Source organism: Phacochoerus africanus, chromosome 11 (genome assembly GCF_016906955.1).
Source record: "Phacochoerus africanus isolate WHEZ1 chromosome 11, ROS_Pafr_v1, whole genome shotgun sequence".
NCBI lineage: Eukaryota > Metazoa > Chordata > Mammalia > Artiodactyla > Suidae > Phacochoerus > Phacochoerus africanus.
The window spans coordinates 20,544,267-20,567,625 of record NC_062554.1 but is presented as its reverse complement, the minus strand read 5'-3'; the positions used below and the strand labels follow the sequence as shown (position 1 = coordinate 20,567,625).

At 35.5% G+C, this 23,359-nt stretch overlaps 1 protein-coding gene across 7 annotated transcripts in view; it reads right to left on the bottom strand.

Moving 5' to 3' along the window:
• Positions 1–23,359, bottom strand: part of TMEM135 (transmembrane protein 135) — a 304,239-nt gene that overhangs the window by 140,419 nt on the left and 140,461 nt on the right. For all 7 annotated transcript variants that reach the window (XM_047754420.1, XM_047754421.1, XM_047754422.1 and 4 more), the window contains one exon: positions 1,652–1,717. In XM_047754420.1, coding sequence (XP_047610376.1) covers positions 1,652–1,717 — 66 coding nt within the window. The remainder of the gene's footprint in view (positions 1–1,651; positions 1,718–23,359) is intronic.

The window sequence follows — 23,359 nt, the reverse complement described above, 5'->3', positions numbered from 1 at the left end:
TCAGAATCTTTTTTTCCAATTACTGATACCACTGTTTTCTCCACCAGAGAGTAAGCTCCTTTAACAGTGGGAACCATATTATACCATCTATTTCCACAGCACTTAGCCTATTATCTCCAAAAATCTAAGCCACTTGCACACACACAAACACAATAATACCTTCGTTTTGTTTTGTCCTCATTCTCTATTTCCCAAAGTCAAATAAATAAAACTAATTTGTGGCCTAACACAAATTAGCCACCATTTACTAAAGACTTACTAATATCACTCTGTATTTTTTAATATACAAAATATTATCATATTTCATCAACTCTAAAATATTAGACTTTAAGTGAGACGTTATTAATGAGAATGGTTTCTTCTCTCAAAATGCCACCACATACTGCATTGAGAATACAAAGAGATGAATTAAGTCTTTTTCATAGATAAAATATATATCACAAATTAATACCAAAGTAACTTGCTAATAAACAACTAAATATTTAAGAGTCTATATTTCCAAATGACTGTACATTTCTCCTAAGAAGCAGATATATTCACTGATAAATTTTATAATCAGAATAATTCAGTTACAGCTAACTCCTTATAAATTTACTCATTTCCACTATTAAACGTTTAGGGTATTAAATTATAAAATATTACATTAAATAACACAGAACTTAATTCCAGAATGAAAAGTACTATATTTTATCCATAAGTATTTGCTAGTAGAATAGAAAAAGCAACATGGAAATGTGACATATTCAACCTCAACCTAAGGATGTATAAGTAAGGGAGTGGATACAGAAAAAGCAGAGAGAGTGGAATTAGGCCAGTAATGATTTGGTAATGAAAATTTATTTCAGGTAGTAGATTTTTTCTTTTTCTTTTCGTCTTTTTTTTTTTTTTTTTGTCTTTTTAGGGCCGCACCCGTGGCATATCGAAGTTTCCAGGCTAGGGGTCAAATTGGAGGTACAGCTCCAGCCTACGCCAGGGCCACAGCAATGTCAGATCTGAGCTGCGTCTGCGAACTACACCACAGCTCATGGCAACGCCGGATCCTTAACCCACTGAGCAAGGCCAGGGATCAAACCCGCAACCTCATGGTTCCTAGTCGGATTCGTTTCCACTGCACCAAGACAGGAACTCCGATTTTTTTTCTTTTAAGAATTTAGAAAAGTGGGAACATTTAGAAAAGTCTAAACTTAGACTATCATAATTGAGCTTCAACTCTAAGAAAGAGCAGTCTAAATTCCATTTCTCTCCTTCCCTCCACCATTCCTTCTGTAATAAATATCAAAATTTCAAATTATTTTATGCTAAGAAAGAAGTACCACGTCTGTAGAATTTGAAATAGGAATAAAGGAAAAAGTATGTAATTATTCTCATTACTTGCAAAAGTTACTGTTAAATAAAATGTCATTTTCTTTTAACAGTAAAAACAATTGGTAACCAGATATCAAAAGGCTCAGCAATTTATTTTCAACCCAAGATTTGGTTCCAATATGACTAAACTGAAATAGATCTGTAGGTCAGATTCACTCAGTATTATGTAAATCAGGTATTTCTCAATTTGTTATATAAACATCACAAAATCCACCACATTTTATATTTTTAAAAAGGTCATACTATGAATTAAGAACTAATAATCATATCAAAATTTTCATCTTACTTCTCCATTTCTTAACGTTGTGATGGTTCCTCTTGCTACACCCATTCTAAATAGTGTTTCTGTCGCCTGGGAGTTAAAAAAAAAAAGCAAAAATATATCATCAGTAATCTGTATTCACTATTATCCTAACCCCAAAATGTAAAACATCCAATACTATTACACTTCCAGCAACTTCTAGAGAAGCATCCATAAAGCACAGTTAAGAGTTACACATTCTACCTTATACTCCATAAATACCATGTTCAGAAACGTTTAATGTTATGAAAAGCTCAAAGTGAAATGTTTCAAAAGTTATTTTGATCTGCTGTTATCATTCCATGCCTATAGTTTCTAATTAATACACTTAACATAAGTTTAAAGTTTAGTTTGGTTAACAAGGATTAAATAAAAATTTAGTACTTGAATTCAATTCAGAAATTAGCATTTATTCTGATTTTTAGTTTCCATCTGAGTTCATCAAATCATTTGACTGCTACTGAAATACTGACAGAAGATGAAGTAATTCAGTAATGTCTTTTTATTAAATAACACCTGAAAAGACTGTGCTTTCTATGAACTGTGAACAATTCTAATAAGAAACTAAGAATTTCATTTACAATAGCATCAAAAAATTTCAACTGAAAGACATAATAGATTTAACCAAAAAAGCAAAAGACTTGTTCATTGAAAACTATAAAACACTACTGAAAGAAATATAAAAACATGTAAGTAAATGGAAAAACATCCTGTGTTCATGAATTGGAAGACTTAATATTGTTCAGAAGTCGATTCTACTCAAAATGATCAACGAAGTCAGTAGGATTCCTACCAAAATCCCAATGACTTCTTCACAGAAAAACAAAAATCCATCCTAAAATTCATATGGAACCCAAAGGACTCCAAATAGCCCAAATAATTTCCAAGAAGAGGAACAAAGTTGGAGGACTCATACTTTCTGATTTCAAAACTTACTTTAAAGCTACAGTAATCATAAAGACATGTCATAAAGACAGATATATGCCAATGAAACAGAATCAAGTCAAAAGAATCCTTGTATACCTGGCCTAATGATATGCAATAAGGGTACCAAGAGATGGAGAAAGGTCAGTCTTTTTAATAAATGGTGCTGAGAAATGTGGATATCCATAAACAAAAGTTGGACCCTTACCTTAAACTATATACAAAAATTAACTCAAAATGGATCAAAGATTAAATATAACGACTAAAAGTATAAAACCCTTAGAAGAAAACATAATGAAAAATTTCACTATTCAGTGTCTGAAGAGGACCTGCTTCCTGGTTACTAGATGACTATCTTATATCCTCACATGGCAGTGAAAAAAGAGAAGCAAGCTCTCTCTGTACTCTCGTAAGGGAACTAAACCCATTCATGAGGACTCCTTATCTAATCCTACTTACCTCCCAAACACCCCACCTCCTAATACTATAACACTGGGGGGAGAGGGTTTGGACATGAATTTGGGGAAACACAAACATTCAGTCCATAACAGGAGTGTTCCAATCAGAATGTGCAATAAGTAAAAAGACAAGTAGGTAGGATCATGTTTGTTGTGTTCAAAGACAAGAGAAGATGGCACATGAGGCTGAAAGAAAAAGATTGCATGAGTATGGTTGAGAAAAGAGAAGATGCAAGTTCACCTGTTCAATATGTGCTTTTATTTTTCAATCTGGCAAAGTGTATTAATCAAAAATATAATTCAAAGCACCCTCTACTAAACCACATTTTTAAGAATTAGTATAAAATCAACAAAAAAAGACAGAACTTTAAATGTGAAAACCAATGCACATCTAAAGAAATCCAAAGTGTAGGAAGGATGGAAAACTGGAGGAAATTGTAGGAGACTGATGTATATGTGCAAAATCAGTGTGATCAGTGTAACATAAATAGCAGTGTAAACATGTTGATTCAGTTATAAGGGAGTAAATAAGAGAAGGGAAGGGTTACAATCGGTCACCTCTGGGTTGTGGGAATCAGGCAGGGGAACAGGTGAAGAAGAGTTCCACTCTTTCTCTACTAGTTTGCAGCAACTTATTTGACTGTTTAAACTACATGTAAATCCTTGATCGAAACTTTTTTTTCAGATTTAAATGAATAAGTAATCACTAGTATCCAATTTTGCAAAGAGATCAAACACTTTATAATTTTAATACAGTGGTTCATTTAAGAATGTAGTTGAGGACGAATAAGAGGATATAAAGTCAAACGATGTAAGTCAACTCTTTCAAAAAGTTTGACAATAAATGTAAGGAATGAGACTGAGTTGTTGCTAGAAAAAGCAGAGTTGAGAGAAAATTACAACAGGCTATTTTGAGGATAAAAAAAGATTTAGATAAGTTAATGGCTGAGAAGTAGTAAGGTAGAAGAAGTTAGAGACACAGGAAGGAAAATGAACACTGACTGAGGGGATTCCTGTAGAAGACAAAGGTGAGAGCACACAAAGCAATCTGTTAGCTACGTTAAAAGGGAGACAGGAATTCCCTAGTGGCACAGCAGGTTAAGGATCTGGCATTGTCACTGCAGCAGGTTGGGTTGCTGCTGTGGTGTGGGTTTGATTCCTGGCCTGGGAACCTCCACATGGCCAAAAAAGTGGGGGTAGGGGGTGGGGGCAGAGACAGAGCAGATATGCAGATATAGGTAAATGCCTTCCTTCCCTCTCTGAATCAGGAGAAAGGATTATAAAAAGGAAGGGGGTAGGGCTGGCACTTGATATCTACATGCTAGAAAATAAAAACAAGCTCTTAGAACAGACAGTGCTAAATTTGTGATTGTAGCACAACATGAATATAATTCCAATCCATGACTCACAGAGAGTTAAAACTGGCTACTGATGGGAAGGAAGAAGAGTTCTTCACATACTCAAACGAAACAAAACCAAATGAAAAATGAAGGACTCTACTATGACAGAAGTTTACTAAAGACATAAAACTAGATGTTGAAAGAACTATTTACAGAAATTTTTCTTAAGGGGAGAAAATTTCTCACCCATGTCATACCCATATTTTTTTTTCTATTCTTAATGATATGTATATTAAATTATATCTTCCATCTCCCTGGTTCTTTTTAAACCTAGTGGTGGGATTAACAGTCCTCATCTAGGTCAGGTTAGTAACTGTATATATTTGAGGAGTAAAAGGGGAGAGGCAGAGGCAGCAAGCACTTGGGGTAAAATACACAACTTCTCCTCTAACCCACAACAAACTACTTACTTTTTTGTGTCTCAAAAACCTGAGGCAGTTTGAAGATATAATTCTTCTGCACATTCTCCGGTAGAAGAAGAATACCAAATTCAATCTTTTGTTTGCAACTAAATTGATTTATTTCATGAGCTCTCCCCACCAACATTTTTAAGGATGTCTCATTCGAACAGCACTCTGTCAATTCAGCTCAGCTTCCTTTGATTCTATAGGAAAGCACTGGAGTGTACAATATTCTTTTGATCTCTACTAAAGAGATCGCTTTTAATTTGCTTGTACCCAAACAACAACCAACAAGTGTCCAAAACAATGAGACACAGGGCTAACTTTCAGCATTTGTAAATTTACCACCAGCAAAGTCTTCATTGACATTTCTCTCTCCTTGAGTTTTGATAACAACTAAAATGATTAATACTAAAAACATTCATTAAACATCTTCTGTCAGTGGCAGCGGGGGGAAAAAGAACATCTGTAGGTCCTCAGTTAAAAATAGGTTATCAAGAGAGACTGCTTTTAAGAAGAGTGTTAGATAAAAGTGAACTAGGAGATATGAAATCTAGATGTAAGACATGCAAAGTTCTGGCCTGGATCCTTTGTGTTTGTGTGTGTATGTGTACAAATCAAAAAAGATCTAGAAGAACATAAAACGAGTTGGTAACAGTAGAAATCTCTGGATATTTTTCCGTATTTTCTACTGTTTGACCATGTGCATATATTATTTAGTAACAATTAAAATTAAAAATAAACAGTAAAAGTAACAATTTTGTTACACAAAATGAAAAAAACAGATTTAAAACAGAATTTTGGAACAATGTGCAATGTTATAACACAAGCAGTACTACCCTGAGTGGCTCCCAAAGTGAAAACAATCAAAATTCAAAACCAACTCATGTTTTTACAGCCTAGTGCTTTTTAACATTATATCAACAAAAAATAAGTAAAATCAATAAGAAATATATATTAAATAGACTCTACCTTGAAAAGCAGTATGATTATAATAATTTTAAAACATCAGAAAGACTTTAGTGGGTTAATTTACCATGCACTTTATAATATAAATAGAAAAGTTGTATTTAGCAGGTATTTATTTCCTATTAGCCAAGCAACTAGAATTCTAGTTATCTTATTTCACCTATTTACTATTTGGGCAACTCTAGGCAGGTCATTTAAACTCTCTAAGCTCTGACCTCTTCTGTAAAAAGGTGACAGCTAACATCAACCTGTTTTCCTGCAGTGGTCATGGCAAGTGTTAACATATGTGAAAAGCTCTGCAAAGAGCTAGATAAATGTAAAATACCGAATCCAAGGTCTGCTTTAGGACAGCATTTCTGAGATGAATAGATGTTTGAAAAATAGTAATTTTGATTTTTTCAAAAGTAAAAACAAGGGATGGACTAATGAAAATCCAAAAATGAATAAGCTTTTATTGAAGCTATGAAAATGAAAAATAAAAATCTAGGTCTAAAACAAAAATTTATGTCTAAGAGTCACAGCAGTTACTGTTCTATGACTATCTCTTTATTATTCTGGTTCAGCAACTAAACAGTGAGGTCCTACAGGGCATGAATCACCTCTTATTTATGTATTCCCAGCACCCTGCACAAAAGATAACAATACAGCATAAAGATTAAGAAAGCAGGTTTTAGAAATAGACTGTTGAGCTCAAATTCTAGCTTTGCCACTTGTAATATGTGTGATTCTGACAGGCAACCCATTTCTTTGAGCTCAATTTCATCATTAACAAAATAAGAGTGACAATGGCATGAAGCTCAAGGAAAACTGTACGTGCTCAAAAAATGATAGTTTATTACTATTACTATCTCAAAGGAAATACAGAATTCCAATTTTACCTTACAAACTAGCCATCAGATTTCAATGAAAATGTAATTAAAAATTATATCAGATAGTAATAAAAAATGTACTATATAAAACAGTCCCAACCACAATTAGTATATTACGCCATACGGCTATTTATTTATGCTAAAAATTCTTGACAAGGCAACCAGAAAAAAAAAAGAAAACTTACATTATTTCAAGAAGATTAATTTAGCAAAAGTCTTCAGAAATCATATGCAAAAGTCATTCCCCAGCTGTTTATCCTGGCCATAGAAGAAAAAAAATTTAAATACTGAGGCTTTTAAGCACCAGCTGCTTTCCCTCATGATGGTAAAAATACAAAATACAAAATAGGAAAACTGTGCATTAGTTCTCCACTTCTCACTAAAGAAGGAGGACATGATACAAATCCAATCATATGCCTTCAAAATACCCAACTGCATTAGCATAGTAACCAGGACCTTTGTGAGGTCCCCAAACCATTCTCACTCTCTTTTCTCCAGGCAGCTGCCTACAGCCCAACCCCTTCCAGCTGACAAATTACAGTTTGTAACTTCAGGGCCCATGCACTGCAGCAGCTACAGCAAAGGGAGCAAAACTTCTGAGAGAAATGCTATCTTTCTAGCTTCTAGGGAAGCAGGGCCCAAGTGAACCAGAGAATGTGCAGGAAATTAATCCCTGGTTTCAGGGGGATGTTTTCTCTTTCTTCCGTCTTGACTCTGTCCCAAGGACAGGCCCCGATTATAAGGTAGATGAAGCAGCACCAGCATAGTTAAAACTGGAAAATACATTCTATTCTTCCAGCCAAAGGCTAATGGAAAGGGGACCTCTGTAGTCCAAGGAAGAAAGGAAGAATCTTTATTATTTTCTTCACTCTCTTTTCTCTATTCACTTTGTCCCAAAGGCAGATCCTGATGAGTGTGTGCAGCTGTGACAGCAGCACACGCAGCTACGACTCCAAGAGAAACCCTGTCATTCTGGCCAGAGTACCAGGGAAAAGAGACCCACCGAAGCAGAGAATAATGGGGTAATCCCAGAAAGGGAGAGCTCGAAAAGGAAATTCCCTAACTAAACCTCTGTTTGAACTAGCAAAACTACAGAGCTCACCCTCATCAGCATATGCACAGAACAGGCCTAAGTAGCAAAGCAAAGGCTTTGAGAGCAAAACTACCATTCAAACTACCAAAGTCCTGGACAGGAGAGACACAAAGCAGCACAGGAAAGGCAAGTCACATTGCAACTACTGCCCACTGAGGACAAAACAGAACTTGCAGTCTGAATCTAACAGGTGACTGCTTAGTACTGAACAAAAAAAGAAAAGATAAATAAATAACAATAAATGTTTAAAAGATCAATAAACACTCTCCAACACTCTCCAGAGGATTTTAAACAGGTCCCAGAGGCTCACAACATGATATTGAAAATGTCTAAGATCAATCTAAAATTACTCAACTGCAAAGAATTAAAAAATTGTGACCACCTCTCAAAGGAAAGACAAACAGATGTTGAAATTACCAGATAAATCCTCTAAAGAAGCTATTACATCTGTGTTCCATGAGGTGAGGTTAAACACACTTGTAGTGGATGGAAAAAGAAATTCTCAGCTGAGAAACAGAAACTAAAAAATAGAACTTTTAGAACTGAGAAATACAATATCTGAAATACAAAACTCAGTGGATGGGGCCTCAACAGCAAAATGAAGAGGAAAGAGGAAAGTATTAGTGAAGTTGATGATAAATCAACAGAAATTATCTGAGAGAAAAAAGGATTGAAAACAAAAGTGAGCAGAGCCCCCACAGACTTGTGGGAGAAGAGCAAATGATCTAGCATTTGTATTGTCAGATATCTAGAAAGAGAGGGAAAACAGATTAACATAGAGAAAATATTTGAAGAAAAAACAGCTAAAAACTTCCAAATTTGGTAAAAAAAGATACCCATTTACAGATATAAGAAGCTCAATGAACCTCAAGTAAGATATGCGCAAAGAAAAGGCTATTTAGACACATCGTAAATAAAATACTGAAATCCAATTACAAAGGATCTTCAAAGTAGCCAAAAAAAAAAAACCCCATATACATTATATAGTTGAACAACTGTTAAAATGATTTTGGATTTGCCATCAAAAACTATGGAAGTGAGAAAATATCTTTAATAGTTTTGAACTATAAACCCAGAATTCTATATCTAGCAAAAAATATCCTTCAAGAATGAAGGCAAAATAAAGACATTCTCTTGTAAAAGAGACTAAGAAACTATCTCCAGCAGAGCTGCTTTAAAAAGCAAACGCTGGAGTTCCCGCGTGGCTCAGTGGTTAATGAATCCAACTAGAAACCATGAGGTTGAGGGTTCAATCCCTGCCCTTGCTCAGTGGGTTAAGGATCCAGCGTTGCCGTGAGCTATGGTGTAGGTGGCAGACACAGCTTGGATCTGGCATTGCTGTGGCTGTGGTGTAGGCTGCAGCCTCAAAGGACAAAAAAAAAAAAAGGACAAAAAAAAAAAAAAGAGCGAATGCTAACGAAATTTCTGCCAGCTAAACCACACTGGATGTTTAACTGATCTTCTACAAAAGTACCAAAGTAAATGGGGATAAAGGTGTCTTTTCAACAAATGAAGCTTTAACAACTGAATTTCCAAATGGAAATATAATGACCTTCAAGCCGCAAAAACTAATTCAATAGAGAACATAGACTTAAATGCTGGTGCTCAAACCATAAAACCTGTGTTTAAAAAAAAAAAAAAAAAAAGCCCCGAAAGAAACATTTTATAACTTGATTTAGGTAAAGATATGATAAGCAGGGGAAAAAAGAACAAAATACTAAAGAAAAAATTCATTATGGCAAATACTGTCCAAAGATGGACACAATAATTTATATCCTATCCCACATGTACTTCTTAAAATGTGACACTGACTCTCCTCCATGTGTCATATGTTCCCTACCCTCAAACCTGGGACCTTTGAAACTACCTTTGTAACTGTACCTTAAACATAGTGAGGCAGAAATGATGATTTTTAAGACTAAATCATAATGGGCAAAATGGTTTCCGCCTGGCATTCTCATTTTGGACATGTGCCTCTGGAGCTCTGAGTCATTGTGTAAGAACTACCTCTAAGTCCTCACACTAGAAATACTATGTAGGAGTTCCCATTGTGGCTCAGTGGAAATGAATCTGACTAGTACCCATGAGGGCGCAGGTTTGATCCCTGACGTCACTCAGTGGGTTAAGGATCTGGTGTTGCCGTGAGCTGTGGTAGGTCGTAGACACAGCTCAGATCTGGCATTGCTATGGCTATTGTGTAGGCCAGAGGCTACAGCTCCGATTAGACCCCTAGCCTGACAACCCTCCATATGCCACAGGTGTGGCCCAAAAAAGACCAAAAAGAAAAAGAAAAAGAAAAAGAAATATTATGTAAAAATAGAAAGAAATGGCCCAGCTATTCCAACACACAGCTATTCAAGTACTCGGGGAAGGTGCAATTTCACATACATCTTCAGATGATTCCGGCCTTTAGCTTTCAAGCTGTATTAGCCAATGTCAAGTAGAGCAGTAACAGGCTACTCTGGGTAAGCCCTTCCCAGACTGCACATTCATGCAAAGTAAATACGATTGTTAGTTTTAGGCACTAAATTTTGAGTGGTTTGTTACACAGTATCACATAACTATACATTGATTAAAATGTGCTTCATCAAAATCAAAAGCCTTTTGCTCTTTGACTCAACTGAGAAAATGAAAAAGCAAGCCAGACTCAATCATCTGCAAATATATATATCTGACAAAGCACTTACATCCAGAAGATACAAATAACTTACAATTCACTAATAAGACATATAACTGAAAAAATTAAAATGAGCAAAATAATTCACCAGACACATCGTCAAAAAGAGAAAGATGTGTACACATATGCATGTGTGTATATATGTGTATGTGCATATACCTTCACAGACACATAACGCATATATACATGAATGGACAAAAAAGTCAACAAAAAGATGTTCAACATCATTAGCCTTTAGGGATATGTAAATTAAAATCACAATGAGATACTATTATGCATGCACGAGAATGGCTAAAAATACTAAAAAGAATGACAGTAGCAAGTGATAGCAGGAATATGGAGCTACTATAACTCTCATATGTTGCTGAGGAGAACACAAAATTGTAATGTCACTTTGGAAACAGCTGGACAGATTCCTATGAATCTAAACATACACTTACCAAAGACCTAGCAAGACTAACCCTAGGTGGCTACCCAAGAGAAATGAAAACATATGCCCCTTTGTATGAATTGTAGAAAAGCCAAAATTATAGTGACAAAGAGTAGATTAGTAGATCAGTGATTGCTTGGTACCTGGGAGATATGGGGGGAGGAAACTGACTGCAAAGAAGGAAGAGAGACTTTTTTAGGGAAGAGATTCTGTTTGATTACAGTGGTAGTCGCATGACTATAAACATCTGTCAAAACTCATCGAACTGTGTATTTAAAACAGATGATATTCATTAAATAAAAAGCTGTTTCTTAAAAAGAATGTACACCTGTCCTCCCCTCCCCAAAGCATTTCCCAACTGGTCAATGAATCACCATCGACCATTAAGAAAAACCTGGGTACTACCCTAATGAAAAAAATACTATAGGAAGAATATTTACATGCATTTGATATAGATTTTATCTCGAAATCATACAAACTGGGGACACAGTTTGAGGTTGACCAAAGCAGAAGAAAATTAGCAATAATACTAAAGCCAATAAATGCAAGAGATGAATAATCTAGGAAAGATACAGTGTATATGTCACACTCATAGGAAGACTTGGGAACCCAAGAAGAGTAAACTATTACAAAACACTCTGCATTCCATACAAAATTCTAAATGTACCACCACTTAAGGAACCACTGCCCTATTATACACTTAACTTGATAATGAAAGAAAATAAGTACTATATATAAAAACTGAGCAAGTGGCAAACAAGCATCACCAATCTCACTTTCACATAAAGGTGAGTCTTCTTGTACCTAGGGTTTCCATCTACTATTTGCCCAAGCAGAAACTTGAGTCATCCCTGAATCTTTCCTGTCTCTCAGGAACCTATAATACTTGTTATAATTAATACTTACTATAGTATTATAATACTCATTAGAGTATAATACTTGTTAACAGTAATCATTTATTCATCTAAAATTCTCACTAGACTCTAGGTTATATTTCGCTCATCATTACAGCCCTAGAAATTAACACCTGAGAAACACTTATTAATTATTGAATGAATATAAGAATTAAGAGCTAATGAATAAGTAGTTATTTGGAATATGTCAAAGAAGCACTTGTTTATTGATAGTCTGGGGTGTATACTTTACCAAGGTGTGAACAAATATGCCCCAAACAGTATTATAATAATAATTTCTTAGGCTGAAAGTATAACTCATTAGCCTTTCATGTTAATGAAATCAACTTGATGTTTTTAGACAGCATAAATGTCATAATCTGTTTTCATTTAGACACAGGAAATATGCATTACATAGGGAGACAACGGACCTTAGCAGTGGTTTTAAGGTTATAAAGAACGCTACTTCTGTTTATAGACGTGGGTTGGTTTAAGTTATCCAGAAATTTAAACAGTAAGCAGATGGTTTATTCCAAATTGATAGCAGCCATTTGGCTCTAAAGAAGAGTGTACTTTTATAAATATATGCTCTGTCATGTTCTATCAAATGTGGCATGATGAAATAATGAACTATGTTATGTTCTGCTTTTCTTCTTTGACATCATAACACTTAAGAAAAGCATGGTTTTCTTCCATCCACAATGTTATCTTAGACTTAGAGTCAAAACAAAGAGATGGTAACAACAAACAAAATAAATTTGCAAATGTTTCAAAACAAAATAACAGAGTTAAACTACAGACTTGAGTCACTTTCAAAGTTTTCTTAACTGTTAAATGGTGATAATATCAAATATAATAATTGAGAGTCTAACTTAAAATTTGAGAGTGGGAAATGAAGAATTATATCTAAAGTTGACCTTTCATTTAATTGCATAAAAAATATTTTTTAAGTAGGCAAGATAAGCATATGCCATCATTGTTAGATGACTATACAACATCCTTCCCCCTTCCTTCAATTCCTTACTCTATTCTTACAAAATGCTGATTTTATTTAGGTAACCGACCTTCATTTACAAGGCTTAACTAAATCAGTGATGTTAATACCATTCTTCTTGCCAATGTTTTTTTAGGTATGAGCATATGATACCAGAGATAAAGAAGGCAATTTCATAATAATAAAGGGGTCAGTTCCTCAAGAGGACATAATACAACTAAACGCTTATGAATCTAAAAACAGATATTTAAAGCATATGAGTGAAAAACTGATACAACTACATGGACAAATAAGACAAATCCAAAACTACCGTCAGCCCCTCTACAACAGCTGATGGGACAGTAGAGAGGAAAATCAGTGAAGATTCAAGCCTTGCAGAACTATCATCACTCGACCTCACTGATGTTTACAGAGTACTACACTAAACAAAAGCAGAATAAACACTCTCTTCAGATCCATACAAAACATTACCCAAGGAAGACTATAATCTGGGGAAAAAAAAGAGAGAAGAGACCGGAATTCCACGGTGGTCTAGTGGTTAAGTATCTGGCAATGTCATGGCTGTGGCTCAAGTCATTGCTCTGGCATGGGTTTGACACCCAGCTGAGGGAACTTCCACATGCCAAAGGTGCAGCTGAAAAAAAGGGGGAAAAAGAGAGAGAGAAGAGAGAAAGCACAAATTATCATTATCAGGAATGAGGTAATATCATTACAAATTCTTCAGAAATTAAAAAGATAATCAGAGAATATAGGAATAATTTTATGCCAATTAATTTGACAACTTAAATGAAATGGACAAATTGCTTAAAAGGCACAAACTATCAAAGCTCAACAAGAAGAGAGATAGCCTCAACAGCCCCATGTCTATAAAAGAAATTGAAATAGTAGTTAAGGATCTCCCCACAAAGAAAATCCCTGGTCCAGATAGATTCCCTGGTAAATTCTTATAAACATTTAAGGAAGCAATAATTCCTATTCTACATCAACTCTTCCAGAAATTTAAAAAGGAAGGGATGCTCTTAACTCCTTTAAGAGGGCAGTGTTAGTTACTCTGACAGCCAAACCAAAGACATTACAAGAAAATTACAGATCAATATCCCCCATGAACACAGATATAAATGTGCTTAACAAAATTTGAGCAGATTGAATCCAACGATATCTAAGAAAGAATAACACATGGAGTGGGGTGTATTCCAGGATGCAAGGTTATTTAGCATTCAAACATCAAGAAATGTAATTTGCCATATGAAACTAAAAAAAGAAAACCATATGATCACCTCTAGAGATATGGAAAAAATACTTAACACAATCAAACATCTATTCCTGATAACTAAAAACTAGGAATAGAAGGGAACTATTGCAAATAGAAAAAGAGCACCTACCCAAAAATCTATAACTAACACGCTTAAGGGTGAAAAGATTGAATAGATTTCCCCCCAAGATCAGGAAGAAGGCAAGATGTCATCTCGATTTCTATCCAATATTATAGTGGAGGTCCTAGTCAGTGCAATAATGCAAGGAAAGGAAATAAAAGGCATCCAGATTACAAAGAAGAAGTAATTCTTTATTTTTCCAGATGACAACTCTAATAACAGCTTAAAAAAACAACAAAAACCAACTTTTCCATTCTAGGAAAGGCAAAACATAGAAAGATCCCTGGTTTCAAAGAACTGATAAATAGATGATTCATAGGGGATTTTTAGGGGAGTGGAAAGTGTTCTACACGATACTATACATGGATACATGACATTATACATTTGTCAGAACCCACAGAATTATACAGCACAAAGAGTGTAGCCATATGTAAGCTATGGGATTTAGTTAATAATAATATTCTTTATCAGAGTAGGTTCATCAATTGTAATAAATATGCCACACTAATGCAAGATGTTAATAATAGGAGAAGGGGAGAATATGGGACTATCTACACTCTTGTTCAGTTTTTCTATAAACTTAAAACTGCTCTGAAAAGTAGGTCTAGTTTTAAAAAGTATATATGTACAAACTAAAAAGAAAATGGATGAGTTCCCTAGTGGCCTAGTGGTTAAGGACTCAGTAGTGTCACTGCTGTGGCTTGGGTTAGATCCCTGGCTCAGGAACTTCTGCGTGCCACAAGCGTAGCCAAAAAAGGAAAAAAGAAAAAAGAAAGAAAGAAAGAAAATGGAAGGTCATATATCAAGGTAAAAATAAAAGAAAAAACTTTAACAAAACTAAACTAGAAATAGCACCTTTTATACTACCAAATTAATTTAATAAATACCAAAAAAATGAAGTTAGATGACAATGTGAATTTAAACTCACTTAAGGAGTTCCCGTCGTGGCTCAGTGATTAACGAATCAGAGTAGGAACCATGAGGTTGCGGGTTCGGTCCCTGGCCTTGCTCAGTGGGTTAAGGATCCGACGTTGCTGTGAGCTGTGGTATAGGTCGCAAACGCAGCTTGGATCCCGAGCTGCTGTGGCTCTGGTGTAGGCTGGAGGCTACAGCTCCGATTAGACCCCTAGCCTGAGAACCTCCATATACCCTGGGAGAGGCCCTAGAAAAGGCAAAAAGACAAAAAAAAATTTTAAAAAGTTAAAAAAAAAACTCACTCAAAACTTCTAACAGCTACTCACTGTGTACTAGAGTACTAAGAGTCATTAACAATGACTGTATCAGCCAGATATGCAATCCAATCCTGTAGGCCACAAAAAGGACAGTAAGAAAAGAAAGGTCACTGCAGAAGGGGAACTGCAAATATGGAAGGCCATTCCCTTTCCACAATGTCAGACATTCAATCACATGACTTCCAAAATATCAGCAGAACATTACTTTCAAAGAGCTACATCCTAACGTCCAATCTGTTCATCCAGGTTTCCGAGAAAAGAACAGAAATAGAAACTGTAGGTCTTTAAACACCATCACTACTATTATTTGCATGGAATTTATTGACAAGCATAAAAGCAAAAAGCCAATGAGCCGAAAATAGTAGAGTAGAAGGATTTAATTAGCCTGAGTCCCTGATGACATCGCTGAATCCTGGAACTACTACTCTCAAGACTCTTTGTAATTAATTTTTTTAAATAAGTGTACTTGAGATCTCTAGCGGCACAGCACTGTTAAGGATCCAGAGCTTGGGTCACTGCTGTGGCAAGAGCTCCCTTTCTGGCCCAGGAAATTGCACATGCCACAGACATGGCCAAAAAATAAATAAATAAATGTATTTAATACTTAAGTCTCTTGTAATTGGGTATCCAGCTACTTGCATCCAAATAAATCTATAAGCCTAAGGAAGAACTTGCCTCAGAATTTGTTAAAATGAAATCTTTATCTTGGAGTGGAACTCTGCATTCATTTACCACTCCTTAAATAGTCTGAGTTTGAGATGTCTGGAGATTATAAAATAGTTTCCTAAATATTTTATTAACTAGGGGCTTATTTTTTATCAAAGAAAAAAAGTACACAGTTCTATATGATTTGTGACAAAAAGAATAAGGAACATGTATTTAAAAAAATAAACTGTGCTGATAATACACACCTTGCTATTCCTTTCATCTATGGTTATACCACTACTAAGTTTTGTTAAGGGAACACAGAAGTTATAAATTATAAAATCAGAAAGTGAGAAGATATGAGAGCCCCAAATAATCATGCTAAGCTATAACCCTAAGAAAAATAAATTTAAAGGTGCTTAATTTCCAAACAGGAAACTGTGTGGCCATTTGGAAGATACAACTCACTGAAGTTTCTTAGAACCAACTTAAAGCTCCTATACCATACAGTATTCCAGTAAAAGAATACTATACAATTTGCTGATCTGTTCAACTGCCGGTGGATCCTTGATGAATTGAGTTTTTATAATTATGAACAATATTCTTGCTGGTTTCTCATATGTAGCAGGAAAGAAAAAAAAATCCTCTAGTATATACTTAAAGAATGGATTAATGGAGTTCCCATCGTGGTGTAGCAGAAATGAATCTGACTAGGATCCATGAGGATGCAGGTTCGATCCCTGGCCTTGCTCAGTGGGTTGGGGAGCCGGCATTGCCATGAGCTGTAGTGTAGGTTGCAGACATGGCTCAGATCTGGCATTGCTGTGGCTGGGGTGTAAGCCAGCAGCTATAGCTCCAATTCGACCCCTAGCCTGGGAACCTCCATATGCCACAAAAAAAACAAAAACAAAAACAAAACAAACAAACAAAAAAAAAGAATGGATTAATGAGTTGTAGGATATTAAAAGCTGTACTTTATTAAAAGGTACCCAATTGTTTTCTAAAGTGGTTGTACCAACTCACACTCCTACAAGCAACAGATAACAGTTCTCATTATTTCCAGCAATATTTTTCTCAAGGTTAACAAAAGAAAGTTCATCAAGTATCATGCAAGTAGTTAATGAAACGTCCAAAGAAAATTATTCATATCTTCAAAAAACATGTATTGACTACCTACACAATGGTAGGTTCATACATGTGGTAGGAACTTGGTAATCAAAAGCATTTTCCTCAGCCTTCTTCTATTAGCAAAGTCATAGACATTTGCTCTGCTAAAGGTTCTCTTACTACAAGTGATAGAAACTTATAAGAAAAAAGAGTATTAAGTTCAAACAACCGGGGCAAAGATCTAACATCAGAGTGGAAGGTTTGAAGGAAATATTTGTACCACATGTGCACGCAAACATGCACGATTAAGACTAGGAAAAAAGGTTCTGTCAAAGTGTAAAGGGGCTACAGTTTTGTTTCCAGTTCTAATATTCTTAAGAAATCATAAAAGGTTAGAGGCCAAGAGTTTACTAGGCTCTATATCTACAGCAATTTCTCTATTATCTTTGTAACCAACTCAGGGAACAAGTGGAACCTGGTGCAATAAAGCTAAAGTGAGACTCAAGACCCAGCTTGATCGGATGTCAGAGCACTTACTTATTTGCCTATTTGTATTTAAGAAATGTTGAAAGTCCCTCTCACCTCCAAAATAGATCTTCATTTCCTCTCACAGTGCCTGAAACCACATTTGCATTATTGAATTTTGTTGGACATTCAGGGTTTTTCATTCATTAGTAAATATTTGCATTGAGCTGCAAGTATCTCAGGGCACAGGAAACTTAGGAAAAATTAGCTGACAAGGATAGGCACCTAAAGAAAAACAGAAATAGGAACAGAGATGCTGAAAAAGAAGGTGGGAGAGTACCAAAGAAAAATTTTGCCAACTTTCACCATTTTACGGATATCTGGCCCCAAAACTACTGCTCTCTTTAATTGACTGGAAATTTCATCCACTGAAGACCAATATCCTAAATTGGCACGAACTTTTGTTTGGGTTTGTTTATTATTGCTATAACTTTCCTGTATGTTCTAACAAATTACACTCATTTCCAACTACATTAGAGTACAAACATAAAAGTTTGATTCCATGTATAACTTAAAATGAGAGAAAAAACTAGGGATAAAAACAGAGAAGCTCATAAAAAGAAATACGACATTTCAGATACTGAAACGCTAGTGCCACAAACCCTGGAGGCCATGCATCTTGATTAGTGCCTAGAAAGCCCTGCCTATGGAGACTGTGTGGCTGGCACCCACGGAGCAAGTAATGGGGAATGAATGGAACCCTTAGTATTTTATATTAATTGAAGACATTTAAGAATCTGGCACTTCAACTGATTAATTTGCACTAATTGAACACAATGCTAATCATTATCCTTAGACACCAAACAAATATTTAACAACCTATAAACAATACCTCAATATTGAATTCTTTGTCTTATTTAAGTCAAAAGCAATCAGATTACCTTGCTATGGTTTTAACAAAATAAACAGGAGTTGGGAAAAATCTAAAATTGCTCAGTCAATGTTGCTTTCTACCAGGCTCAGGCTGTTAATAAATATATCGTAAACTTGGCCTTTTTTATGTACACTTGTATATGTATTTTTAAAAAGAATGTAATAGATCCTAATTCTTAATCATTCCCACTACATCCACAATTTCTCATCATTTCCTGTACTAGTTTAAACGCCTTGCTGTTGACTTTTATTTCCATCATAAATTACTCTAAGAATTCAGAATCCAAACATAAATTTTATAAACACATACAGTATATATGACTAATTAATAATCAAAACCAGCCTTCATTAAATGTCATGCTTCTTTTCTAGTACTTCCAAATAAGCATATATTTCATAGAGTCTTTATTTTATTAGCAATTTTTAATACCAAAAATGGAAAATATGTCATTTTAAAAACATCATATTCATAATGGTACAATCAGTAAGTCCCTTTCATCCACAAGTGTTTATACCTATAAACAGTGTCCTATATGAACAAAAAAAAAATATGGTACTTCTAAATCTACATACTGTTATCAAGGACTAAGTTTCCTTCTTGAAAAAAAGGCAGAAAATATAGTATACTAAATTTTTGCTAAAAAGTTCAATAATGCAATTGTTTTAATTATGGTCACCTAAACTGTCATTTTTAAATGAAAGGGTAATTATCAACTGTTAAATAAAATACCTTAGAATATTTGATTAAAGTGAAGTAAAATTAAGAAAAAATGTTATACCATTATATATCTAAAAATATCCATTTATGTACATAAGCACAAAGGTCCACTTCTGAAGAGACAGCTATAAAAATTAAGTTTCAAGAGCCTACTAATAAAGAATTGAATCATAATTATTTTTCTTTTTTTTTTGTCTTTTTGTCTTTTTGCTATTTCTTGGGCCGCTCCCGCGGCATATGGAGTTTCCCATGCTAGGGGTTGAATCGGGGCTGTAGCCGCCGGCCTACGCCAGAGCCACAGCAACGCGGGATCCGAGCCGCGTCTGCAACCTACACCACAGCTCACAGCAACGCTGGATCCTTAACCCACTGAGCAAGGGCAGGGACCGAACCCGCAACCTCATGGTTCCTAGTCGGATTCGTTAACCACTGCGCCACGAAGGGAACTCCCATAATTATTTTTCAAAGTAATAAAATGCTCTATAGGTGCATAGCACTTTTTAACAAATCACTTGCATATATATGTTCTAATTTAAGATAATTTCTAACTCTAATAAAAATAAAATAGGTTACCTTTCATCTGAAAAAGGTAACCTCTTTTGCATTGTGACCTGTAAGATGTTTGACTTAATGATCCCATGGGTATTCCCAAGATATTAGATAATTAACATCACACTAGCTGTAATGTACCCTTTTGTTTCCCACGCAAAAAAGTATATCAGGATGCAATTCAGGGAAAGCTTGTTACTAGAGAAATAATTATAATATTTTTAGTAGTACAAGTAAAAATTTACTGGAGCATGCCTCATAGCAGATCTTAATATAATATTGTTTTTTCATATATTTGCTAAAAACAGCTAATAGAAGAGAAGGCGGGTGGCACTAAGACATATTCTGTGTACTGATTACAAATTTTGCTTTGGTAAAAGAGTAAAACGAATTAATATAAATTTTAGAGGCTAACCAAAATTTACCTATATACACGACATTTAAATTTTCTGGAGCTCTTATAATCCTCTATAATGGCCTGAGAACTGGCCCCAGGGCTTCCAATACTGCTGCCCATCGCCCCTAAAATTATTTCTTCCCAAATCAGCAAGACTAACTGTTTGAAAAGGCATAGCCTATCAATCTTGTTTAAAAGTCTCCAACAGTTTTTTATTAAATGTAAAATAAAATCTAAACTCCTTACCATGGCAACAATGTCCTAAATATGAACTGTTTTGTGCCTGTTTTTCCATCCTCATTTTATGCCGTGCTGTCCACCCGTAAGAGTCTTCTTGACTACAAACCAAATTCGCCAAGCTTGCTTCCATCTAGGAGTCTAATTTACTTATAGTTCACTCTCCCTGAACACTCTTTCACAAGATCTTCTCAACAAATGGCTCATTAGAATACAGATATGACTAAAATAAAATCTCTGCTCTGGAAGAGCTTACCAGTTAATGACAGAGAAGCAGAAGTAAAAGAGAAAGGAGCGCGTGAGGGGTGGGGGCGGGGGAGAAAGGAGCGATAACACTGCTACAGAATCACAAACTAAGTGCCATGGGACATCAGAGAATATAACAGAGAATATCATCTACTCTGGAGGAAAGATTTCTATTACTATTTTTTTTTCAATTACTATTGGAGGAAAGATTTCTAAATTCAGATTTGTCACTGTCTTAGGTACATGACCAATAACAATGACACATATCACATATCAAATAGGGATTTGACCCTCTGCACCACATAGAAGCCCCATGAATATGTATGACACAGCAGATGTCACAGACAAAATTCAGGATGCTATTTAACTCATGAAGAATATTCCAAAGGTCATATTTGGACTGTGTGCCCCAACCCCACTTCCCTGTTCCCCAACCTTCTATGGTCATTTGATCCGGGATCAGATACACTACACCCAAAGTAGGTCGATCAGAACAGGGTAAAGGCATGGTGGAGATACTGGAACTGGGTCACTTTAATGGGCGCATCATATTTTTTAAAAGACACTACTGCTGAGTTCCCCACAGCTGCCCTGCTTCTGGTCTTTCCTGAGACTTGATTGTTTAGTACTTCCTTCAATTCTATGAGCCATCTCAGGGTCCTTCCCTTAATTCCTATTTTTGTCTTAAGCTAACCAAGCTGGTTTCTGTTATATAAAACCAAAGGAGCTGTAGGAGGTGTTTATAAATTTTGGAGATTAATCCCTTGTCAGTTGATTCATTTGCAAATATTTTCTCCCATTCTGTGGGTTGTCTTTTCGTTTTATTTAGGGTTTCCTTTGCTGTGCAGAAACTTTTGAATTTAATTCAGTCCCATTTGTTTATTTTTGTTTTTATTGTCATTAAGAAGTGAATCTAAGATGTTGCTGTCATTTACATTGAAGAGTGTTTGGCCTATGTTTTCCTCTAAGAGTTTTATAGTATCTGGTCTTATATCTAGGTCTTTTATACATTTTGAGTTTATTTTTGTGTATGGTATTAGAAAGCAGCTCAATACCGAAAAAAAAAAAAAATCAAAAAGTGGGCAGAAGATCCAAACAGACAATTCTCCAAAGAAGACATACAGATGGCCAAAAAACACATAAAAGGAAGTTCAACATAACTATTTATTAGAGAAATGCAAATCACACCACCCAGGAGGGCCATCATCAAAAAGTCTACAAACAATAAGTGCTGGAGAGGGTGTGGAGAAAAAGAAACCCTATTACACTCTTGGTGGGAATGTAAATTGATGCAGCCACTGTGGAAAACAGTATGGAGATTCCTCAGAAAACTAAAAATAGAATTACCATTTGATCCACCAACCCCACTCCTGGGCATCTATCCAGAGAAAACCATGACTTGAAAAGACATATGTACTCCAATGTTCTTGCCGCACTATATACAATAGCCAAGACATGGAAACAACTAAATGTCCATCAACAGAGGAGTGGATCAAGAAGATGTAGTACATATACACAATGGAATGTTACTCAGCCATTAAAAGGAACACAATACCAGCATTTTTAGCAACATGGATGGACCTAGAAATTATCATGCAGAGTGAAGTCAGCCATACAATGAGACACCAACATCAAATGCTATCACCTACAAGTGGAATCTGAAAAAAGGACAGAATGAACTTCTTTGCAGAACAGATACTGACTCACAGACTTTGAAAAACTTATGGTTTCCAAATGAGACAGGTGGGGGGGGATGCACTGAGCATTTGGGATGGAAATGCAGTAAAATTTGGTTGTGATGATTGTTGTACACCTGTAAATGTAATAAAATTCATTAAGTAATCAAAAGAATACATTATTCTTGCTGAAAAAAATAATAATAAAGCCAAAGGAACTGTCAAGCACTTGGAATGTGTAGTCATCCTAGTGAAGAACTAAAACAGAGATCAAGAATCATGTTCTATTCCAAGTAGTGTGAAGTTACTACATACATAAAAACTACAGTGATTTAAGAGGAAGGGAAAAACATTAGTGTCATTCACTGTCAGATGCAGATTCAAATTATAGATTCACTATTTGCTAGCTATGGGATAGGAGCTTGCACAAGTCATTTAATATTCTCCATCTGTTTCCTAAACTCCTGATGACAATAATACCATTTGCCTCATAGGATTGTTTGACGATTAAACAAGATAAAAGATAGCAAAACACTCAGCAAAATGTCTGGAAGGTAGTTGGGGCTCAATAAATGTTAACTCTCACACTGCTTCACAATAAGGATAAGATGTTTAATCAGCGAATAAATGAAAAGACAACTCTGGCTTGGGCAAAGGTATCAAATACAGCCATAAGACAAGTCCAGTCCACCACCTGTTTTGTATGGGGCACAAGCTAAAAATGGTTTTTTATATTATTATTATTATTATTATTTTGCTTTTTAGGGCTGCACCCGTAGCACATGGAAATTCCCAGGCTAGGGGTCGAACTGGAGCCACAGCTGCCAGCCTACATCACAGCCACAGCAATGCGGGATCCGAGCCATGTCTGCAACCTACACTACAGCTCACGGCAACGCTGGATCCTTAACCCACTGAGCGAGTCCAGGGACTGAACTAGCATCCTCATGGATCCCAGTCAGGCTCGCCAACCACTGAGCCACAGAGGGAACTCCCTGGTTTTCATA